The sequence below is a fragment of the Numida meleagris genome, chromosome 19 (genome assembly GCF_002078875.1).
Source record: "Numida meleagris isolate 19003 breed g44 Domestic line chromosome 19, NumMel1.0, whole genome shotgun sequence".
Classification (NCBI taxonomy): domain Eukaryota; kingdom Metazoa; phylum Chordata; class Aves; order Galliformes; family Numididae; genus Numida; species Numida meleagris.
The window spans coordinates 7557580-7582214 of NC_034427.1; the positions used below are offsets into that span (position 1 = coordinate 7557580).

General features: G+C 47.4%; 1 protein-coding gene and 1 long non-coding RNA gene across 2 annotated transcripts; one reads left to right on the top strand and one right to left on the bottom strand.

The window, feature by feature from the left end:
- On the bottom strand, nucleotides 7008-12635 carry HRH3 (histamine receptor H3). The gene is given in 4 exon segments (XM_021416357.1): nucleotides 7008-11173; nucleotides 11996-12256; nucleotides 12259-12329; nucleotides 12332-12635. Coding segments are annotated over 4 exon segments (1503 nt in total). The 3' UTR covers nucleotides 7008-10306.
- Nucleotides 14230-20173, top strand: LOC110408372. The gene is made up of 2 exons (XR_002444297.1): nucleotides 14230-14411; nucleotides 15078-20173. It is a non-coding gene; the product is annotated as an uncharacterized LOC110408372 (long non-coding RNA).

Consider the following 24635-nt stretch of genomic DNA (forward strand, 5'->3'; position numbering starts at 1 on the left):
GCTCAACAGAATGTCCTATGGATCGTGTAATTGGTTTCTTTGTTCGTAACGTTTACAGCCACCTGTTTGAAGATGACAGACCAAGTTCTTAACCACAGGCTTATAGTGCGTATCCCTTCATCTGTTGATTAAAAAGTGCCAAATAGCTTCAATTTTACTGTTGGAACAAGTGTTTGTTGGAGCTTGAACCTTCTGTAGGTCCATATACATCTGTACTGAATAAAGTAACCTCATATGAAAGCTCTGTAAGGTAATGCTGAACAGGTGTGACTGTGCCCAGTGCAGAGCTGATAGTTTGGGTCACCTTTCTCTGTAGTGCTCCTTCAGTATTAGCTTGAAGGTTTCCTGTACATGCTTCTTCTTACAAGGTGTAGAACTGAGGAGTAACCTCTGATTCTTCTGAAAATAAGATGTTTACAAGGGAAACTCATTCCACTTGTAGAACAGATGAGAAAAATAATATTGTCAGAAAGGTTCAATCTCTACTGCCACGCCACCAGCATCCACCTCTGGTGCTGTGGGACAACGCAGTAAAACAGGAGGCATTACTTTCGGAGCAGCCCTCATAGTGTCTTTTCCTGGACCCATTGTACAATGTGTGTAGGGGGAGTGGGTGAGCTTTCAGCTTGGCATCTCTTCCATCGACCTACAGCCCTATCATTTCCCTGGAAGGGGACTTAGGTCCCTTCTGTTAGTAGGGAAATTTGTCATCTTGTGCACGCGGCTGTGGTATGAATTAAAACTACATCCTGATTCTGCTAAACTTGATCCTCATATTGCTGTGTGCCTGGCCTTTAGAAAGCAGCTTTGTTGTCTTCTGTCTTCCATACTGCAGTTTTCCCATCTTGTTCAATGGAGATTCATTGTTCCTGCACTATAAAAGGCCTGCAAGGACTGGAGTTATTCGTATTTGGAGAGCAGCTTCTATATGTGTGCCACTAATGGTAAGGGATGATTGGGCAACCCTTGACAATAGAACAAAGGCACCTTCAGGCTGCACTCTTGATTTTGTTCTATGCGGTTCTGAGGCTTATTATGTGGGATGTGCCCATTTTTCTGAGATACAGCTGGTAGGAGGAAGGCAGAGAGATTTTTATCAAGCTTTTAATTTTGAGCTTGTGTGTGTCCTTCATTTTCCCACTGAGAGTAATTTTTCATCTCCTTCACTGTAACAGAATTGTCCAAGGAAGCCTTAACAGCATCTGATTTCTTACACACAGGCTTTGGGTTTTTTTGTTTCGTGTTTTTTTTCCTCTGTCCTTGTTGGTAGGAAGTATTGCTTTGAATCCTTGGAGAGAGCATTCCTTGGCTGGGCTGGTTTTTGCTATCCTGTTACGTCACCAAGATGGAAGTGTGCATGTGTCACATACGTATCTCCTTGGAGCCAGGACACAAGGCCAGCCATACTACTGGGCCGTGTAATTAAGGTTTGAAAACTTACTCATCTCTGCATGTTCATTTTCAGTAAGAGGTAATGGGTAACTTTGTTACAATCCATTTTATTCTGGTGACATTCCATTAATTTTAATTGGAGTCACTCCAGCATAATGCATTGGTGACCTTGGTCCAGGTTGTTAGTTTTTTAACTGAAATGGAGCATTGCAGCACGTTCAAAAGCTGTTATTTTATGTCTTGGTTATTGGGTAAAATAAGACACATAACGTGAAAGGCTTTGTACTTATTCACATGTGCTGAAAAGGTTCTATGCAGGCTGAATTTTAAAATGCATGCATTAGCAATGCACTTAGATCCAGACAAATTAATGCTGATTGCAAAGTGAGAATAAACACCAATCACAGAACAAATTATCTTCTGTTGTTCAAATCCTCAGTGGCTGCCTCTTTATCTTTGTAACCAGAGAAGTCCACGGTCCATAAACGTGTAGGTAATAGTCAATACCTTAGAAAACGTCAAGGGTTTTTTTTGCATTTTACCACGTGGAAAAACTCAGTTGTGATGTTTTTTATTTGAATCTTGACACTTGCTTCCTCAATGCTTTATTTCCATTGAGAAAGGAGCATAGCTGTTTTCCAAGGACGTGTGAATTCCCCCCCAGTACCTCCTTTGTGTATGCACTAATCAGCCATGGATAGAAGTTAGCTATTCACTGTCCAAATCTAGATAAATTAATCTTCCACTATGAATGGAAAATGCTTATGAAGAAAAATGTTTGTATGAGGCAATGTAATTGCTTGGACTCTGCTTGTCAAGAAGTTATCTCTAATAGTACAGATGGGCTATCCGTATTTTGATTCTCCTATTCATGCAGTCATACTGTTGGGTGGCTATTCATTTCCTGTTGTTTTCTGCTGTTAGGAATGAGGAAGATGAGTTTGGGCAGCTAATTTGCTTTGTCCAGACGGGACACACATTTATCACATGTGAAAAATAACCTCGTAGAAGGTCACTGCAGGAAATAGACATTTTTAGTGGATTATTTTATAAAATGTTTGTTTTCTTCATTGACCCACCCTGACACCAGGCATGTAATGGAAGTTGAAAACATTAGTTCAAAATCATTGGGACAGTCTGGAAAAACAAAAACTAATAACTGTTCCTAAATGTAACTTCTGTGCCAGTTCTGGTTTTGAAGCTTGCCAGTTCCTGTTGTGCCCTATGTATATGTGGATCTGGACCATAATGACTTGCAAAATCACATAGGGAATGTGTGACAAGGCAGAGGACCTGGAATTTGGAAAACCTGAGCATAGTGCTAGCCCTGTTATAATACCTATGTTGTACTTCGAGGTGCCTCGTACAAGCATCGTGCAGCTCACTGCGTGTGTCATGTTTGCACATGTACCTTCCAGGTTCTTCACCTACGTGTGTGCAGAGAAGCACAGCAGTGCAGGCACGGCCAGCTCTGTGTCCTGCTTCACATCTGCCTTCCCCAGAACTGGCCCTGCTCCTGCGAGGTGCTGGACTTCTTCAGTGTCCATTTTGCCCACTGCGTGATGTTGTGGTCCATTTCAGCATTTAGGAACTTCCTATGAGCTGACTTCAACATCTCCTGCTTTTACTGCAAGCTTTCAGGTTTTTTTCCACATTATACAAATCAGGATTTGCCACATCAAAGTGTACAGTTTATTAGCTGGTACTACTAAGTCATGTAAATTATCATTAAGCGTTCTAAAGATAGTGATGTTTTTAATGCTCGTTAAATATATCCAAATGGCTCATGAAACTGATCTGCGTAGAACAGTTCTAGAATTATATATTTAGACTAAATGAAGTTAGTGCTACAGAAGTTAATTTCTTAATGTCTTTAGTCTGGAACAAAACCAATGCTACATGTAACTAACTAGGTTACTTCACTCATTACTGATGAATGAGTACAAAATTTGAAATTTGCTTTTAGTGAATATTCAAGCTAAAAATAGCACTATTCTTGCTTTCGTGTTAATAAAGCCCCAGTATCTATATATTAATGGAAAAAATAATTGACGAGGGTCACAAATGAAATGGAATGAAGAAGAAACTTGTTTAGACTGTGTTTTATGCTTGCTCTTCTTTTTGATAATTTATATATCCATTTTTCTGACGCAGTTTGCTGGATCCTGTCAGAACAAATACCTCCTTAGCCATTGCATAGCTTGCATTTAGGCTCGCTGATGCTCATGCTTTGGGCCGCTTGGAAACGGCTTGGGAGCATGTGGAATTTCCAAGTGGGAATTGGCAAGGGATTTCAGCTCTTTGCGAACTGTTCTGCATGCTTCTGTCCACGTGAGTTCTTCCCAGTGAGAAGCTCAGTAAGGGTACACTGGGCATTTGGATCCTCTGCTGAGGTTTTGATTTGCCTTTCTGCTCTGTCCTTGTAGCAACCATCACCTCTGCGTGTTTGACCTCAGTCTTTACCTTACTCTGGAATAAGCATCAGCATTCTTCTGTGTGTATAGTTCTGCAGAGTAGTCTGCAACCACAGTATAGATTAGAAGTATTAGCAGCAACAGCAAAGAATCTTCCCACTTGTAACTTTGAGGAAAGTTTTTGAATAACAGCTTAATTCCGAGTCACGAGAGTGCTTAACATAGCTGCATGCCAGTATTATACGTATCATTGTATCCGTTTGTGTTTTGAATACAAGCTGTATTGGGTTTTAAACAGTGTTTTAGCTGCAATGGTCTATTGAATTTGTGCTTTTTAAGAGAGTAAATTATTTTCATAATGGAGGGTAATAGCTCTGCTTTGTCAGTCCATCATCAATTCAGGAACACTGCAGGGTATATGTGCAACTTAATGTTCAAGGAATTCTCTGTGCAACTCCCATCATTGTTTGTTGTTCAATAAACAGCTTCTAATGACTGAAGCTGTGTGTGAGCTGTTACTTAACAGCTGAAGTGTTTGCCAGAACTGTCGTAGCCCTTCTAGCAGAGAGCTTGTTGTTTGCGAGTGCTCAGAGGTATCTTGAATGAGATGATTAGCTACACTGCAGGCAGGTCTCCTTAGCATTAATTGTGCTGCTCAACCCTAGCATATTGTAATAAAATAATTCAAAAGCCAATGCCACATCACACGTGTGTTTTTATGCTTAAAAGGACAGCTGTCATGTTGTGGGCCCAGCCTGCCTGTAAAAATTCCACTTTTGTCATGAACTTAACATTGATGTGCACAGGATGGATACTTGTGGTGTTTGTACACATTTGCACCATCACTCCTCCTTTCATGCTCTGTCCTTGCCATCCCTGATACACAATCACTGCACGTTATGGCAGGGGGGCCTCGGAATTATTGGCAGGTTTGTGTTGTATAAGAAAAGCCTTTAGAACACACCAAGAAGTCCTGCTTGGTGCATCTGAGTCACTTTTTACATTCTATTGGGTTGTAGAATTTTACAAATGGAAAAATAATAGTCCTGTTCTTCCCTCTCACATGTGCACGCTTAGCACTGCCCATAATGTTTGGTAATTGGATTAAATATTGGTTGTCTTTTATACTCAGACTGTGTGAGTGGCTTGTAAATTAGGGAGTAAAACTGTGTGGTTTGCAAATACCCAGTAATAAGCAATACTCCTGCGTCCTGGACTGCAGCATTAAAAATAAAAGCTTTTCCCTTTTTGGCACTCACCCAGGCTGGCTAGCAAACTGTTTTTATTCTTGCCTACAATTCCTACATCAGAAATAAAGTTAATAATGCTCCTTATTCAGCTCCATCTATTTGCAGAGTAAGTCCTTTAGAGTGGAGGTGGCCTCTTTTAAGACTGGGTCTGTTGTGTTGGTATCATTGCACCAGGGCTGGGGTTGTGAAAAAGTAATCCCTCCTCTTAGAAGTCACGTTGTTAAACTTCTCTCTAGCAAGGTTGCTAACCCAGTCTTTCCATCCTAGTTTTGCCATAAGAATGCCTGTTCACTTACAAACATGGAAGGAAACCATTAGTACTCGTTCAAATCAGAATATAATCACATCTTCCTGGCTTCCCTCTTGGCAAATCTCATTCATTATCCCAGGTAGGTGTCTTTCAACAAAAGCTCCTTCTTGCGTTGTCTCTTCTTCTGTAGCCTCCTACACTAGCTAATGAAGCTTCAGCAGTGTCTCTGGAACAGTGAAGCCATTTATAGAACCACAGGCTGGGGAGAACAAATAAGGAACCATAATTGAGGAAGGGCTCTGAAGGGAGGCTGTGGGAGCAAGGTCTTCTATCTGCATGAAGAAATATTTCATTGTTGGTGATTAGGGAAGAAGCAGTACAGAGCTACAAAGGAAGTCGCTGTGCTGAAAAATGTTCTTGGAGAGCTTATTGACATGCAGGCGGCGCGCTAGGGAGGGACGGCAGGCCTCGTTTTGGCCCTTACATCCTGTGGTTAATGGAGTGTAGGTTTGCATTAAGAGAAAAGCGCTGGCATCACCTCCCAGCAGGTCTTACAGCAGGTCACCTAGCCTGTTTCTTTGAAAAAAACTTCTGAGGACAATTTACAACTGCGTGAATACTGTTTACTAACGCTCCAGGCGTAAATTGGGTATTTCTCTCTGGAAATAGCTGTGGGTTTTTTTTTTCCTTTATGCCTATGTGCTTCCATATATATTTGATGCATATTATAATTACAGTTAGTCATCTCTCATGTTTTTTAGTGAAAACTGGTCCTGTCTGCTTGGTTTCTGTCTAGACAGCAGCAATAGGGCAACTTTTTTGCAGGTTTGGTAGCAGAGGTATCCAGGTGCTTTGCTAGGATAGCCCTGCATTGTCTAATGGCAGAGTTGTTTTCACAGTTCATTTTTGATTATTCCTGGAGGCTCCCTAGGCCAGATGCACACAGACATTTATAATCTGAGCACTAATAATCAGCGGAATTTGCATACTCCTTTAGCCGTGTTTCAGTTAGTCATCAGCTGCTCTGAAAGTTCAAACCAGCTCAGAAGGCTTCAGTTGGGAAAGCAGGCTTGGGTGTGAGCTCACGTATGGGCCTAAGTCCTTGTTTTTCCTTTGCATTTGGCAAGGTGGGAGCTTTAGTTCCAGGAAGGCATGCAAGGATCTTCCCTGCAAAATCTGCCAGGGACTGAAATCACTTCCAGCTAAGTTTAGGTAATTCTCAGAAGTCATCTATTAGAACCATAGGATACAGACAGAGAAGGGTTTTGATGGTGTTTTTTCTCTGAAAATGATGGCTGAAGATATGTATAACCTCTCCATAAAAATCAAGGAAAACTTCGTTTGCGGAGTGGTTGATGTTTCGGTCCTTATCTCGAACTTTCACTCCATGCATTTCCTGTGTACTGTAGTAGGGCAGACGGGGGCGTGTGGAAGCGCGGCCTTCCCGGGCTGCGAATGGCACTTGGATGCGATGTCTTCAGCGCTGTTGAGCTGAAGCTGCATACGCACACAGCCGACCTCCACGGCAGTTCTCTTTCTCTTTGGTAATGACTGCAGCATATTCTGAACCACTGCTTTACACTTCAAATACTTCACAATGTTAAAAATACAAACCCTGCTCTTTGCAAACCCACCACTGCATACTGTCTTCTTTCACAGGAATTAAAGAAGCGTAAATGTGTTTAATTGCTGAAGCACAGGTTTATTTCCAATCATCCGTGCACATGCTGGTACAAGCATGGGCATATGCAATCTCATACAAGAAGAGATAATTACCACAAAGAATTCTAGAAGATTCCCAAATTATATTTTCCCAGAAACTAGTTTGTAGCAAACTGACACATTGCTCCTATCTTCCTGTTAATTTGGGGGCTATTTTTCGCTCATCTTGATATCATTTTCATGCAATTAAAACATTATTGGTGTGATGGAAACATCATTGGAATCTGGGGAGATAAGGAAAAGGAAACAGGAGAAAGCAGTGTTCTTTTTAGGATGGATCTATGGCTGCAATTCACACAGTTCTTCTCTGAAAATGTGTTGAGTATCTCCTGCACATACAGGAGTCGGAGACCATAAAAATACCGTGCAAAAGCTTTACAGTGAAACCTATCCATTCCTTTAGGAAGGGACTTTAAGACCAAAAGTACTTGGTCCATCCAGACAGCTCAGAGAAGAGTAGCAGTGGGATTCTAAATGATACAGAAATACACTCATGTCACTAGTGGGACTCAAGGATCCGTGGCACTTGCAGAGATGGCACGAGGACTTCAGTGCAGGTGCAGCATGGCCTTATGGATCACAGGAAGCAAAACCCATCTCCGTCAACTCTACAAGTATTATGCATTTTATCAGTCTCTTAAAGCTATGTTGCTTACAGCTTTAGCTGTTTGACTGAGTGAATATGTAAAAGAAAGGAATTTCCAGCCCATGTCCCTGCAAAGTCACCTCGAAATTTAAAATAGGTCTCACTGCTTTTGAACAGAATTACTACCATGGACGTAGGGGAAAATCTGCCTGTCTTCAGGATGCAGATATTTAATTATAAGCTAAGAATTTGCGAATGGAAACAACAATTTTCAGAATGTAGACAAACAGCTGCAACTTCCTTTTTAAATGCCTTCTTGCTCAGCCATCACACGCAGGAAAACCAGCTGGGAGTGGCAACTCTTCTTTCTTTTTTAATTTGATACAGTGAATTCAAACTCTAGGAAGGAGCAATTTTATAGAAAGAGGAAAAAGAACCTGATAGCTCACCATGTGCTCCCTGTTTCTTAGCTCTGGTCTTGTATAATAACATGATGATGTGTATGATGTGCATTGCAGTGTAGAGGAAGAAGAAAAAACAAAACCACCCACCTGTGACATCTCCCTGTTTTATTTTACTAAGAAGCTCAATTACCACTCAATCCTTACTCAGGCAAATGTCTCATACAGGAAAGACTGGTAAATTCTTTTGTTAATTCATTTGGTCAGTAACTAACCACAGCACGGAAGGTATACTCGCATCTCATTTGTCAGAGATCTACCTGTTAGCCACAGAACAGTAAGAGTTTTTTCGGATTGCTTTTAATATTTTCTGTTAGATTTCCTTTCTGGTAAAATGGTAAAGCACTTCTGGAGGATGAAAACATGAAAGCAGCTATTTAATACCAGGTAAGGCAGACAGAACTGGCAATTCCTCTGCCCTTTTCTGTAGGTGTAACGTAACTTTTATCAGGCTGGATCTAGTAGCTCTCTCTCTCTATGAGCAAATGAAAGGAAGCACAGCTGGAAACTGGGCCCTCGTTCCCATTACTGACTGCAGGGAACCTGCTTTAGCAGGGGTTGGACTAGATGGTCTCCAGAGGTCCCTACAATTCTGTGATTATGATTTTGTCTTTTTTAGGCAGTTGAGTGGATTTCATGAGTCGCAAAGATTTAGTGTAAGCTTTTCAGATCTAAGCTGCATGTAACGTGCTCTGGAAAAGAACTACCATCAGAAAGAACTGACATGCTCTCACCACCAACTGGGTGATATCAAGACCCCATTTAATCAGCAGTAAAAGACATGCAGCTGTTTCAGGAGCCTTTTCTTTAGAGGCTTTAAGCATCTCCTCAGACAAACAGACATATGTTTTGCTTTCAGTTGGATTTCATAATTTCTGGCAACAGCCTGTTTACTATGAAGTATTTGGCAAACTTTGTATAAGAGTACTTCATTGGGGTTCTCAGAAGGTAGTAGACGCAGGACAGTACAAGAGGCTCGACAGTGCATACTGGCACTTCTTAGTACTCTTACCTCAAAACATGTATTTTAGTTCATATTTAATGGTCTGACAGAACTTGTCACAAGACTGCAATATCATATACACAGAACAAGACATCATTTAAACCTGACTTCAGATGACAACATTGATCTACTCAATAAACATCACTGGAATAAAGTTGGATAGCATTTTTCTTTTATCCCTAGCAACAGCCAAGAAACTGTTTACAACAGCTAAGTGTAACTGGCAATCACAGCATCATAAGCTTGTGGGTACTACTTCACAGCGTTTGGGTTTCCATTTATAAATGTAGCTTTCAGACTCGAGCTTCCTTTGCAATACTGTTAAGCACAAGTGCTCGCCATGGCAACTGATGATGTATTTGTATTACTACAGCAGTGAGCGGTGCTGGCAGAGATGGGGAGTTAGTCTTCTGCTTTATGGTCACACTGCCTGTTCCCAAAGAGCTCAGCGAGTCTACGTGGGCAAGTAGGACGAAGAATGAGATGGGAAGTAGAACTAATATGCCCAGTATCTCAGGTGAGGTTACAGCCCTGATCTCTTGAATCTGGCGTTCTGTCTGTGGAAAAAAGCTGGCTGAGTGCTTAAAAAAATAAAATAATCAGCTTGGATCAGCTTGACCAAGGTCTCCTGCTTTAAAAAGAAGTCTGGCTGTAAACTCAGACTGGCTGTAGACTCCTTAGGGCAGAGATGTGCCCCTTCTTGGAGAGTGGAAAGGACATACCTTGCACCATATGCCATGAGGATGTAGCTTACGGCTGTAGCTGCTGCAGTAGCAATGATAAATGAGGTGTTTTTCTTTCTGTGGTTCATTCTCACTGTATCATCTCGTAATAACTTAAGGAGAACAAAACAAAACACATTCACAGTAAAAATCAGGTTTGCAATCACATCAACTGTAGTTTAGCCCGGTGTGTTTCGGGTTGGTATTTATTTACTGGGTTTCTTCAGCACAACGTTGGTGCTGCTCAGGCTGACTAGGTGGCAGCAGAGCTCTGCGGTGCAGGTGGAGGACACATGTCACTGCCTGTGGTTAACGTTAAGTTAAAAAGGAAAAAACCCAACCTCCTCACTCTTCTGTTCAGCTTGTTTTTGTTGGTGATGAACTGACATAAGTTAATAGTGATCTCCCAGCTGCCTTCCTCACCTGCCGCAGACCGGCGGTCCCAGCTTCTGGAGAAGCAATACTACGCCTGTGTGACAAAGGCTCTCCCACGCCCAAGGCTAGCTTCATTTCCAGCAGTCCTGCAGGGGATCGTGAGGTTGAATCTTCAGCTTCTTCGGACAGAGGAGTTTAATAAAAGCTCTTCTGAAGCTGTAGTGACAGAGAGGATACAGGACGGGGTTGACAGCTGAGTTGATCCACAGCAGCCAAAAGGAAGTCTCGTACCAGTAGTCAGAGACGCAGTGGCCGTGGCAGCCAGCACGGATAATCATAAGGAGAGTGTACGGTGCCCAGCAAATTCCAAAAATACCCACGATGATTGCCAGCGATTTGGCTACTTTCTTGTCTCTGGAGAGCCTGAAGCGTTGAGTCACGCTCTGGGAGACTGTCTTCATCCTTTTCTCTAAGGACAGAGCGGGTGCCGGATTCTTGCAGCCCCTTTTGTTGCAGCACTGGGATTTCCCTGAGCTGGCCATCACCGCGTCCTCTGCACCAGTAGAGGCTGCTGCTTGTGCTTCGCTCTTAGAGAGGTCGAGGGTTTCAGCTGGCTCCTTCTGCTCCCACTTGTAGCATTTCGAAGAAAGCTTCGCTTCAGGGCTCATTTCCAGCTCTTCAGGGAAGGATTGGCTCTGCGCTTCGTGGAAAACATCCAGGCGTAATTTGGTACGCTTCTGTATGTTCAGGTAAATGCTCAGGTTGAAAAACATTACGCTGATAAAAGGGGTGAAAAACTCCAGCGTAGAGGCCGTCATGAGAAAGTACCAGTTGTAGAAAAATTCAGCATAGCATTCCCCAGTGGGTATGATACTCTCACCCGAGATATACTCCCAGCTGATAATGGCAGGTCCATAAAGCAGGAATGCTAATACCCACACCATCACCATCTTCAGCACTGCTCGCCTGGTGTTGCCTTGCTGGGCTCTGTAGGAGACCTGCAATGAGGAATCCTTTCTGTAAGCATGGCCATGCACACCAACTGGTTGGGGCACTTCACAAACAAACTGCTGGCGTTTCTGGTAAAGCTGCTGCGAGGCAATATTACAGCAGTGCAACAAATTCATATGCCATAGGCAACGGGAGCAATTGCTAGGTATATCATACACCTGCCGGGAAGACTGAGAACCCTCATCTTGCAGCACCAGAAAGAGACATGAGTTCTGCTCACAGGAAATATATTGCCTTGGTTCAAGTCTGCGCTCCCGGCCGTGTGCCTGAGCTGTCCCTAGCTACACTGCACCTGCAGGGGACAGGAATGCATCACACACCCGGCCCCTGCCTTGTTCTGAACCCGGGCGCTGTGCAGCTGACCCACGTTGTACTCAGAGTCAAGGAGAAATCAAGCAGTGGCGGCTCTGATCAGCCTGGGCAAGGCTGTCTTCACCTCACCTCCTCGTACTCACAGACCTGAGCGCAGTGCCCTGCTGAAGTTGCTACTGAAATCTCCCCAGCTTTGGGCCTGCAACCTGCTTGTCTGTCCCGGAGATCATAGATCCCTGCAAGTTACAGCGGGTCTGCCTTCCTGTCATCTGCAAAGGAGCACAATGGGGTCTGGGGTATGATTTAAGTATGCCAGAAATACTAATCGGAAACCACAGCTGAATTAGGTATTTGTGGATAATTACTGCTTTCCATCACCAGGCTGAAAGATTAAGAATTTTGTGGAGGATTCAAAATGCTTTTAATTATTGCAACGAATCTGGAGAATAAAGCAGGAAGAGAGCTATTCCCCTCTCGGCTGCCGTGCCAGGACTCACCGCTCTTGTCACCGAGAGGAATCTGTCATAGCTAATCAGCACGATGTTGAAGACCGAAGAGGTGCAGAGCAGGTAATCAACTACCAGCCAGAGTTTGCAGAGGCTTCTCCCGAAGATCCATCTCCCTGTCAGCACATAGGGCACGTACAAGGGAATGCAGAAGGCACCTGCAACCAGAGGGCTCCGTTTGTTCGGACACGCGGGGGCTGGACCCGCAGCAGCGCCGCCGCCCGTGCGCATCCCCGGGCTCCCCTCCCCCGGCGCCGCGGGCTGCGTGTGGGCGCTGCGGGGCAGAGGGGTCGGGGAGAGGCGGCGAGCTGCGGGACGGGACCGGGGCTGCGGGACGGGAGAGCCCCCGGGCCCCGCGCTGCGCTGCCCTCGCCACGAAGTTTCGGGCGCGGAGCTCCGCGGCGGGCGGCACTTTACCTACTAGGAAATCCGAGATGGCCAGGTTGAGGAGGAAGAAATTGTTCTGGGTGCGCAAGCTGGAGTCCGCCACGAAAGCCAGCATCACCAGCGCGTTGCCGGACACGGTGACGGCGATCAGCAGGGCCATGAGCGCGCCCAGCGCCGCGGTGCCGGCGGCGGCGAAGCGCCCGGAGGCGGCGGCGGAGCCGTTCAGCGCCCCGCCGCTCTCCATGGCCCGCGCCTCTCCGCAGCCGCGGGGCTGCCGCCCCTCCCCGGCCCGGCCCGGCCCGGCCCCGCCTCCCGCCCCGCCGGGACGCAGCCCCGCGCTGCCCGCCGGCCCCGCCGCTCCGAGCATCCCCGCGGCCCCGGGTGCGCCCCGCGCCGCTCGCACGGCGTGCTGCCGTCCTCTCGTTCCCGTTTCCCCTCGGTTCCCTCGATCCCTCCAGAGTATCCCCTCGTGTCCCGCTAGGAACATCTCCGCATCTCCCACAAAGCTCACCCGGAGGTGACAGGGGAAGGTGTGGGGTGTGCAGGGCAGCACCAAAAGCCAGGGCAGCAGACCCTGCCCCAGTGCCTTTATTTATTTTTTTTTTCTGGACAAGTCTGATAAGTTTTGTCCATCTTCGAAGAACAGAGATCAAAAAGCAAAGCAATGGAATTTTGCAAAGCAATGACATTTTGCAGACCCAGAAACACGCATGAAGCCAAAGCCCGGGGAGCTGTGCCGCCTTCTCATTACTTCAGAAACCATTTCCACACCAGAACTGTCAGATGCTCGCAGAGCTCCATTTCAATCCCACCGCCACGGCCCCGATCCCGAGAGCGGCTGCTGCCCAGCCGGGCGGGGGCTGAGCGGGCTCTACCGTCGCGGCAGCCAGCACCGCCGTGCAGGGCTGGCGTTTGGTGGCACCTCGTCCCGTCCGTTCACTTTCGGTCTGGGCCGGCAGGAATTGCTGTGCCGGGCCGCAGCCCCCACGGCACGGAGCCGGGGCTCTGTCCCCACCGCGTCCCGACGGAGGAGGTCACTGTGTGCCCGCGGAGCCGCGCTGGGAGCGCTGCTGGGGACAGAGAACGGGGCTCTGCGTTGGGTTTTGAGCGGGCTGATGTCTAACGGCCAACACTGTTTATTCCGAGGCTGTCTGCGATCTCGTGTTGTTTGTAATCTCCAGCCATTCAATCATTGGTATTCATTAAGACATCTATGAATTCCCGATGACGGTGTGCGTGCGGCGGCACTGTCGCTGGGAGCTGCTCGTTAGCTGTCAGTCATTATTCAGAGTTTGCTCCATCGGAACAGAAAGCAGAAATCACGCTTTGGACCTAAGGTAAATTACATAGAGATTCCAACACGTTACGTGGACAGATCTCAATTAGTGTTCAACCAGAGTGACTTGCCTGGCTCCTTGGGTCAATGAGGGGTGGCAGAGCTGAGCAGAACAGAGTTTTCCTGCTCTGAATGTTTCTCTGTTGCTTCAGCAGAAGGACAGCTATGTATCTAACGAATTTCTGGAAACATGCTCTTTTGGTCAAGAAACACAGGAAATTACCCATCCTAGAAGGGCTGATGAGCAGCTTACATGTGGCTCTGCAAGTGGATGGTGTGATGGCTAATGTTCTGACCCGGCTAATGCAGTACAAATGTCACATGTAGATGTCATGCGTTCATCAGTGCTTATATGTGCTCACTGGGGTGTATCCATCAGCCTGTTGTCACCTGTTGGGGTTCTTGGGAGCCTCAGAGCTGTGTACCACTTAGTCCTCACACAGATACAAGAGCAGTTAGCCAGGGTAGAGGCCCTAACCCAGAGCCCTCTATTCAACCCAATTCCTAAAGGCTTCTGGGATGCCTCAGCTGAGTGTGATGAGGCAACTGAGGAGCCTCAGAGAGCAGCCAATGTTCTAAAGTGATGCTTCCTGACCTCATGCTGCAGCTGTGCTGGCAGCCTTGTGCAGAAGCTCTCGGGTAAGGACAGAGGTGAGGAGCTCGGGGGCAGCCCTGCTGCTGCTGGTAAGTAGTTCCAGTCCTGGGGGCTCCTGACTGAGGACACTGTGTGCTCTCCTTTCCTCTGCTTCCTTCCCCACTTTATTTTTGAGAAGCATTTAGCTTGGGTGTGAATTCTGCAGGTGTTCTATGTCTTTTAAACCAGACAAGGGCAATACATGTCTGTTTTAGATCAGCTTTATACTGAAAATGATATCTACACTTGAACATTCTTTCAGATTCAAGCATTGAATGAATAAGTGAATAACCTTGTAAAAATGGCTGTTATGGGCAGTTTCTCTATGACGTGAAACCTTCAGGCTAAGAGACAAATAACTTCTGCAGCTTTCTGGTGTTTGGAAATCTTCAGGTGCAATTCTAGAGTTGGGTCTGTCCCAAACTTTGGCACTGCAGAGTTTTATTGCCACGTTGCAGAGTGGTGCCCCAGGACCACAGGCTGCTGCTGCATTGGCTAAGCCTGGCTGGGGCAGCCCACTCTGCTCGCTGCTGCTCACAGTGGGAAGCACTCAGGCACTGCTGTGGATGTGCTTTGTATGTGCCTGGCTTGGTGACACTGGCTTCTGTTTGTTATTTTAGTTTGGCGTTCCTAGAGGGACCAGTTTGGAGTTTCTTTTGCTCAGGTCTGCTTCCTCCATTCAGCATCTCATTTACATTGTCTCTCATGACTTGCAGAATTGCACAGAGATTTACAAGCCCAGCAGAGACGTATGGAGAAGTTCTGCCTTCCCAAGAAGTCGTGTACAAACAGCTGGAGTTCCCGTGTGGGATTGTGCTGGCTGCCAAAGACGCAGTGCCAGGATCTGCTCTTCTCAGCGGAGCGCCTTCCTCTGCAGGCCAGGCATAATTCTTCTTTTTTTTCTAATCCTGTAGCTTTATGAAATCCCCACAATCTCTTTCATACAAAACTGTCGTGGTTTTGTTGAACACCCAGTTAGAATCAGAGAATTGCCAAGGCTAGAAAAGGCACCCAAGATCGTCCATGCTACGAAATCTGTTCTCAGCTGTTTTAGAAGCGTTGTAGAGACGGTGCTATTTTGTTAGATGCTTGTGCAGGTTCTTGGGTTTTCTTGGTGCTCGGCATCTAACGAACCACGAAATCCAGAGGTGAGGATTGGATCGCTCCCTTCCCTGGGATGCGTGTCAATACGTCTGTGAAGAGACAACTTTGTTGGCTCACTTTGTTATTTTTATCTTATCCTCTTGGGTTTGATTCTCTGGAATGTCTTTGTAGCTCTGAGGAGTCTGTTGAAGCATTTGTTAAAAACAGCACCATCTTGCCCATAGATAACTTCCCCGGCTCTGATGCTCTTGGCTGTAGCTCCAGAGTCACACGGTGCTTTTACATCAGTACAAGCGCCTCTGTTTAGGGCAGAATACCCCCCGTCGTATGAGCTCAGCTGCGCAGGAGCACAGCCATGTGCAGTCCGTGTGCTGCTCCCGCTGGCTCCTTCGTGAAGGGGAGAAATTGAAGCTCCAGTTTCTCCCAGAACAGACCCAAAAAAGCCAGTGTATAAGGCACAAATGATGATGGGGTTATTTGTGATCCATAGGGACAGGTGTCCCCGGGGTGCTGATCAGCCTCCTCTCACCCTCCCACAGAAGAACTTGCGTTTTAGTGCAGGTTCAGGTACGCATCACTGTGATTACAAAGTAAAAGGACAGCTCTGTGAAATCAGAAGACACAGTACCAGGAATGTTTAAAGGGGAAATGAGAGCTTTCATGGCACCTTCGCTTTGATGCGTGTCTGTCCTTGCATTCTCACAAGTGAGAGCTTCCTAGAGAGGGGTCTGCTCTTCCCCAGAGAAAGGAGAAGCGCAGGCTGGGGCACAGCCAGCCCCGAACCTCCTCCAGATGCTGTTATTGCTCTGCATTACTGCCCTTTTTTCCACTGCTTATTTCTGCCCCGTGGAGCCAGCTTGTCTGTGAAACAAACTTTAAAGAAAGAGATGATTTAATAACCTCTTTGTATTCATGCTTTTACTGATGAGGGTTGAAAGTGCTCTGGCATTCACACAAGTTTCTGTCTCTCTGAAGCCCATCCCTTTGTTTCACTTCTTTTTCTTCTGCCTTTCATCATAGGAAATGTTTATTCAGTTTGGAAAATTCTCTTTTCGGAGGTCCCCTCACGAGTTAGCAGCATGCCTGGGTGAGGATAAGGGCAGGGCAGCAGGGAGAAGAGTGCCCAGGGCAGCTGGGGATGAGATCTCCAGAGGAGCTGTCGAGCTCCTGCTTTGCCAGAGCCCAGCTGCTGCACAAACAGGGAAGCCAAACCCTAACAGCAGGTTTGTATAGGTAGCATCAGAGGATAAGATACAGAGAATGCCATTTCCCACAGTAGTGATACCTCTCCAGCAAAACACTACTCTTAGAAATCAGCAGCAACTTATCTGTCAAACCTGGGGAGCTGCTGGGACTGAAAAATAGCGTGGCAAGCCGAACCTGGATGGAACATGACAAAACGAGCAGCTGGGCTGCTGAGCCAGGTGGCAGAATGACTTCTACTGGTGGCAGTGTCACACTGCAAGAGACTGAAGGGAGCAAGCTTTGTGTTGGATGTAAGTCACTTCTAGTCTTATGGAACCAGTGGCACTGCTGTGAGCGTGAAAGTGCCGAGTTCTGCTGCTCTGGGGGAGGAAAACCGGTAGAGCACAATGAGTAATGCCATAACTGCCTGATCAGAATTAGCACCTGGTTCTTGTCAAGGCCAATTCAGTATTGCGTTCTGAAATGAAAATTTCAGAGCACAAGGGGAATAAAACCAAAAGTCATCCTGCATCTGTCAGCTGAATTGGCAGCAGCTGTTAAGGCCAATAGATGTTGTTGGAGAGAGACAGCAGGGTCTGAGCAATGAGCCACGATATCCACAAACAGCTGGAATCAGTGGTGGGAGCATTTTGCCACACAGAAGAGTAAACATTGCAGTTCTGTTGAGAAAATATCAGTCAAATTTGGTACTCTGCTAGGAGATGGTTTAAAAAAAGCCGGGCTGGACTTCACTCCTAACACTTCTGATGGCAGTAAGGAGTGCAGGTGTGGAGCTGAGCGAGGACACTTGAACAGTTTCTGGTTGATGCTGGTGTTGTTCTCGAGTGGACGTAAAAATGGAGCAGCTGTAGAGAAATGAGCTGGGCTTCTCTGGGCTTTGGTGCAAGCTGCAGGGCAGTGCGCTCCTTAACGCTTAATCAAACTTTATAAACCTTAATGGCGCTAAGCAATTAGAGGAGTAGAGTTTAAGCCCACTTACGGCGCCCATGGTTTTCTTCAGAGCTGCCACGAGGTTCTTGAGGGAGAAGATCTGCAAATGTCAGCTCCCCTGCTCCCTGCTGGTCTGTGGGGGCCCACAGGCAGGAAACTCATTGGCAGCCTCATGTAATATTGAAGAGACTTCCTGGACCAATTAATTACAATACTTTATATAGTAACTAACGTATCTCTCATATGTATCAAAGTTTAATTCAGTTTTATTCATTACTGCCACTCAGTGTGGCCCCAGTTCTCTCTTAACAAAGATGTAACCATATTGGTTCATTGGTAGCTTCCTTTCCTCCGGATGCTTTCCAAGCAGAAATACAAAGGCAAATTTGCCTGGCTTGTCACTGGAGACCTCCATGGTGGATGAAGACTTCATCTGAAGTGTGTGGATTTCTCATGAGAGGAGAGGACAGGACAAGGTGTTCAAGGCCTGGCGGGATGGGGCCCTGGGCAGCGTGAGATGGGGGTTTGATGGATTGAGGATGAAGAGCAGGCAAAAGTCACTGGAGACGCTGCTGATTTCGTTCTTAGCAGGTCTGCAGGAATTTTAAGCATTTTTTCAAGGGCAATCTGTGAAAGGCATTGCACTGTAAAGTCCAGCAGTGTTACAGTCAGTTATCAAAGAACTTTTCCTTCAAAGGAAGATGCCCTTCAGGGCTGGAGGAGAATACAGCCATCTGTCCTTTCTGCCCTCATCAGCTCTGCTGGATTCCTTGTCCCACCCCCATGAGTCATGGTCACCTTTGGCTCCTCTGCCCTCCTTTTCTGTGTTTGAACAGGCCAGAAGATTGCCAGGAGCGGGATGCTGCCTTCTCTGCCTGCCCATTTCCTCCCAGACCCCAAACTGCTTCGCTGGTCTCTGATTCCTCATCTTTTCAGGCTTCCTTTTGATGCTTGCTATAAGTCAGCAGAGACTAATAGGGAATATGTCAGGCATCCGACTATAAAAACATGGTGAGGATGGATTAAAAGGGTTACGGTGACAGGAGGAAGGTGGAGCATTTAGGAAGCATCATCTCGCTGCAGTAGAAGTAGCAACAATGCTCAGGATGTTTTTACCTGTCCTCCCTCTTCCTAGAACAAATATGTGTTCCTGGGCTGCTTTGGCCTCCAGACAAGCTGGTAATTTGGAGTCAGACTGGTACAGAGAAATAGTAGAGGACAAAGAAACTAGAGCTCCCCTGGGTCCAGAGAGGAGCTGGAACCTGAAGCAGTTCCATTTACTGGGTTAGCTTGCAATGAATGACATTTCAGCAACAGGAGCCACTACACCAGCCAGCCTGCTGCTTGCCAAGCTTTCTGGCCTGTTGTGCTTCCTCCGTTCCTCTGCAAAAAGAGGGACTTTGCTGCTGCTGTCCGTAACAGGATTCTCATTTTCCTCACTGCAGTCGTGATGCTCTTCTTCTTGTGAAACCACTCAGCTCAGCCATCTCAGGGGGCTCCGATGTGACAGAGCTGAACACAACAGTGACTGAGATCTCACCGAGTTCAGGGCGTGCTGGAATGAATCCTGGGAAAAAAGGAAAACCAAAAGAATGAAAGTCTTCCTGTCCTCAGTAAGAGATCAGGTCCCGCAGTGCTGACCGCCCAGGCGGGGTGCAGCCACTCTGCAGGTAGGATGCCGTGAACTGGGAGAAGCCAAGGACGAGAAATAATGTTAGGCACGTCCAGTGTAAACTAAGGGAGTGAATCACACGAGAGGTACGAAGCCACATTGTGAGGGAGCCAGGTCTTCCATCAGGAGCACTTCTGCCCTTGTCTCCCTCCGTCTCAGCCTGGCCAGTAATGCACAGGTCACTGAGCTGATGGCTGTGCCTCCAAGGGATGGCAATCACTCAGTGACTTTCCTGCGTGCTACAACAAGCCAGAACTTTGGGAGTCAGCTCTCCTTTACGACTGGCTGAGGACTCCGTACCTGGTTATCCCGAGGCCAACAGCCTCAGAAACCCTGCTAGCTCTGTCACCTCCCCATGTCTCAGGGAGCTGAGGCTGCGAAACACTGCCTACCAGCAGGGAGTGAGAAGTGAGAGATAATTCCCTACTTGTCTCTCTTGCTCTTCTTTCTTTTCTTTCACAGGGCACAAGAGACACTGGAGAGCTTGAAAATTACCGTCAAACAGAACAAAGTCTGTGATGTGCAATTTTTGCAGGTAGCGTTAGCTAACGAAGGCTGTCCTGCTGCTAGGCAAGTGAAGGATTCCTTGGCAGTTTGCTTGGAAAACAGAGAAGAACAACAAAGCTTGGAACGCGCCGCAGACCTGCAGCTGGGGCAGGGCACTGGGCTGGGGGAGGAGCACCTGCTCTGTGAGTTCAGTGGCTTGCAGGCAAGGTTCACTCATAACATCACATGCTGTCTTCTCCTCCTCTTTGTTTTGTGCTGTCTTTCTGCACGGTCTGGCAGTACGGTGTGAGATGGAAAAAGGGAGGGGATGCAGAGCACAGCGATGAATTAATTGCGTTTGCTCAGGCACAAGATGAACTGTCCAACTCAAATCACTGTCATTTCGCAGACCATGGTGTGCAGAGGCCCTGGGGTTGGCTCTAGGCAGTATTTTTTTGAAATAGAGTTCATAATTCCAGCAGTTAACAGCGCATCACACGCAGCCAGTGCTGTTCGCAGTGCCCGGAGAGGGGCTTTGCAGATCCTGCTTGTCTGTGAGCACGTTGGGAGTGAGAGGCAGGCGCTCTGGGTAACATTTCACACTCAGTGTATGAGAATATGATGGTATTGTCTGAGCTTGCATGTAAAAAAAAAAAGGAGCTGCTTTAGGGTCGTGCCTCCAGGGGCTCTCCGCAGCCCCGCTCACCGCGCTCACAGCTCCGCTCACCGTGTCAGGCTCATGGCAAGTGCTGAGCATTGGAAAGAGCAGCGCAAAGACAAGGAGAGAGGATTGTGTCAGTAATTGCTCGGCTGTAATTATCTGCCATTGTGCATTCTGTTAGCTCTTCCTGTTTCTCGTTAGCATAGAGCAGAGAAAATGTTTAATTGCAATGCTGTCCCGTATATAGCACTATCTGCAAGTTGAGAAGACTGAATCAGGCTGCCCTGTGGGGGTGAAGCAGAGATTAGCTCCTCCAGGGCAGCAGAGTACAGCTGATGAAAACTGAGAGGCAGAACCCAAATCCCTGGGTGCTGCCCACCATGGTCTGCACTGATGGAAGGGCAGCCTCGAGCAGGCTTTTTTCTCTTCTTTCTGCTGATTGCTTGAGGGAGGCATAGTCTCACTTCCCGGTCAAGATCCCAAAGCACTTTGCAATGAGAAACTGATTTTCCAAAGGACCCACTTCAAGTTTTAACCTGTCTGCAGGACGCAGCTGACCACGGGTACTGCCAGTGGCTGCTGGAAACCTGAACTGGAAATGGTTCATCTTGCACTTTGGTACCAGGGGATGTTAGAGAGCCCTGTGGCAGCAGTTTCCCCATGGCTTGTGCCATCAAGTGAGGATCTGGGTTTCAAACCAATGTTCTCTGCTCACAGCCAACCTCTTTCCTGCAGGCAAAGGAGTTTTTCCACGCCCTGGCTGGGTCTGTGCTCTCCATCAATCTGATCAATGAGTGTGGTAATACTGACACAATGACTCTGGCGTGTTAGCCTGAACTCCTCAGCCATCCTGCAGCTCCGCAGCCGCCTGATCTCTGTGCAATTCCCACAGCCTCTGCGCCGCCGACCTGAAACGCCGCCGCCAACGTCAGACATAGCAGCAGACTTAATTAAAGGGCGGCAGCGTGCCAGCATCCAAGAGGCAGAGCTGAGCCGGCTCCGCTGCTTTCAAAGAGGCATTTTTAAAAAATGCTGGAAAATAGCAGGGCAAGCCGTGCTGTGCTGATGCTGGTGTGGGTCAAGCGTCTGTTCTGCCTTGGGTTTGGCCCCTGGGAGGAGGTGCTGGGCGGTCTCCGGCCCGGTGTGTGACACTGCTGTGGGTGTGCTCACAGGGACCCTTCCCCAGCGCTGCTTCTCCATCCCATCCCAATGCAAAGCTGGGTTCCTCCATGTCTGCAGGATGGGGCAGAGCGCGCTGGAGCTGTGGGCTCTGTGTCTCGTGTCCCCCCAGGTGTGATGCAGGGGCTGCAGGGTCACTGCACTTGCTCCAGATGTGCTTTGGCAGAGCTGAACACACGCACTATCTTCCCTGCCCCTCTCACCTGCACCAGCCCCAAGGCAAGCCTGCTAATCCCTCTTCTTGGAGTGTCAAGTTTATTCACTTCTGCGACAAAACAAAGGGAAAGCATCCTATTTTTATGTCTGTCACGGATGTAAACATCTCTTCCTCAGGTACCCCAGATGGATGGCAGCCACCTGACCTGTGCCCCTGCCTGCGCTGGCTCATCCCAGCCCTGCCACCGAGTTGTCATGGCATCTGCCCCCAGATCTCTGACAGAAGCCTGTGCTACCACACTCCTGATGCCAGAGGGTCCCCATGGGTGGAAACTCTCTGTCCCTCCTCAGAGCACAAAAGCGTTTTTGCATCTGCAACGGATGCGGCACATGAGCGGGATATGGACAAACCGCAGCAGGAGGAGGAAGGTGAAATCCTTGGGCACCGCTTTGGAGAAGGCAGATCCCCATGGCACACGTGCAGATAACAGACAATGCTCTGATTATGGGACTGCATTTAGCATTGTGCACCAAATTGTGTGAACGCCTGTTGGAAGAATAGATACTCTAACGAAAAAGAGAACCGGAGGAAAAAGAAATCAGCCTTTGGTTTCTGAGTCATAGCTTTGCTTTGCACTCAGGATTTGGCCCACCATGTGTCCAGAATGATTATTAAGCAAGTTCTGATGGAAGAATTTTAGTTACCCAGCCTCTAAAAGGAAGAAAAGGATCCTTAATAGTTGATTAGATCAAAAAAGCATAATTTATTTTTCAATAAGTGCTTGAGATGCAAGATCAATGGCTTGGGATTGATTGATGCGAGTTGTTTGCAAAGACCTTGGATCTAATTGTACTCAGGCAATCACACGGACTTTCCTTTGACCAGTACGAGACACCGTCCCTCTTGTACAGATGGGGGAGGTACCAGAGAAAAGCCAGACTTTGCGCTGGAAAGTCGCTCAGCAACTGCCCCGTATTATTTTTGAGTTGTCCCTGAACACTGCCTCCTTTCTCTTTGATCTGCATATAATTTTTGTTGCTGCTACATCTCAGAAAAGACAGTGTTTTAAAATAATGGCATCTCCATTTGCCACAATCTTTTTTTTTTTTTTCCTTTCTTACTCAAGCACAAGCAAAGCCCAGCAGCACTGGGGAAGGCAGTGCTTTTGTGTGTGCTCCATACACAATATTCAGGTGCTCGGGAGCGATGCTCAGCCCTTGCCATGGCCAGGTTTGGGGTTGGCCAGCACAGCACTGGGCCGGTACCAGCACTCCTGCTTTGGAAGCATTTGATTAAGAAACGGTGACAAAATGATTCATCCAGAGAAAACAGGGCCCAGGCTGAGATGTCATACTCCACTGAAATCCCAAAGCAAGATTCACGTGGAAAGTACTGCTTGACAGTTCTGATTTGGAAAGGGCATTGCATCTCAGCAGCTGGTGACCACCAGCCCTGCTCCTGCCTCTTCTGAGACAATGGGCTTTAGGCAAAGCAAAAAGTGATCCATCCTCCAGCTGCCCGTTCCGATGCTGTTCCATGCTCTGGATGACACAGACCCCTTGCAGGGACCAGCAAAAAGGTCTTCTGGGTTTTGCAGGGTCTCAGATCCTTTCCTCGCTCCCATTTATTTTCTGCAATTGCTACGCACAAGCAGGTAGCAGAGGTTTGCGTTGTGTTTGGGTCTCTTGAGTTATCACACAAACCTTGAAAGGTTTAAAAACAGACCGCTTGCCTTGGGAATTCTAGCCTTGCTGGTAACTTGCTGTGCTGCAAATTATTGCATTCAGGATTTAAATGTTGGATGGGTGTAAAATTACTCACGTGGGAGTTATTCAATTTCTGGTAAGTTCATTTGCATCAAATAGCAGCTGCACATACAAAAGGTAGGAAAAAACCCTTCTGGTCCTATTGACCTGAAGCAATGAGAACATGTGCTGCCCTCCAAGGCTGCTGTTGTGAGAACACGATCTGGTTTTCTCACTGAAAAACCGATGAAGTTCACCATGGCTGAAATGGTGGTTCCCTCTCCTCTGCTGTTTGGTGATTAATCTGGATGAATCCCACTTTGGGCTAGAGAAACATGCAGTGCCAATCCGAGCGCTGCCACGGATGCTGCTGTTTGTCACATTTCCACCTATTGCATTTTGCCACCTCAACGTCTGCCAATCTGGAAAACCCAGTGTCACATCGTCCCTCTGCCTGGGAGTGTCTGTTCCCTGATCCTCTACAATTGGACGTTGGGTTGAGCATCATCAGGTGGCCCAAATATGGCACAGTCAAGCACTTGCTTTTGTTGTTCAGAATGGTTTTCATGCTTGTGGAGCCATCTAGAGTGAAGCAGCAAAGGTTTCTCCATGGGCACTTCTCTCCACTAAGGCCGCTGTGCTGAGCTGGTGGGTGGCACAACGCTGGCACGGGTTGGGCTCCAGCTGCTGGGGAGCCCCAGACCCAAAGTGGCCATGGGATGAGGCTGGAGCTGAGCACAGGGCCCAGCAGGAAGGGCCGGGACACTGCTCCAACACATGGGACAAGGATGGGGCTGTGCAGAGAGGACACAAAGAGCTGCTCCAGACTCCTTCTACAAGGGAGATGCGTACAGGGGAGGGCAGCAAGGGGTGGGAGCACAGAGCTTTGATCTCCAGTGCTTCTGGTCCTCTTGGTGCTCTCTCCTGCTTTGGGAAAGCAATGCACGTTGCAGGTGGTTGTGGACCAGCTGGAGAAGGCCGAGATGGCAGTAGGTGATGGCAAGCCTTGCTCCAGCCTTTAGTTTTCAGGCAGGAGTTGGGGTTTCCCTTGAGGTCCATCCATTTGCTGCCTGAAATCCTCCGCTGATCTCTGCTCTGCACTTCTGGAATGGATGATCTGTGTTCATGACAACC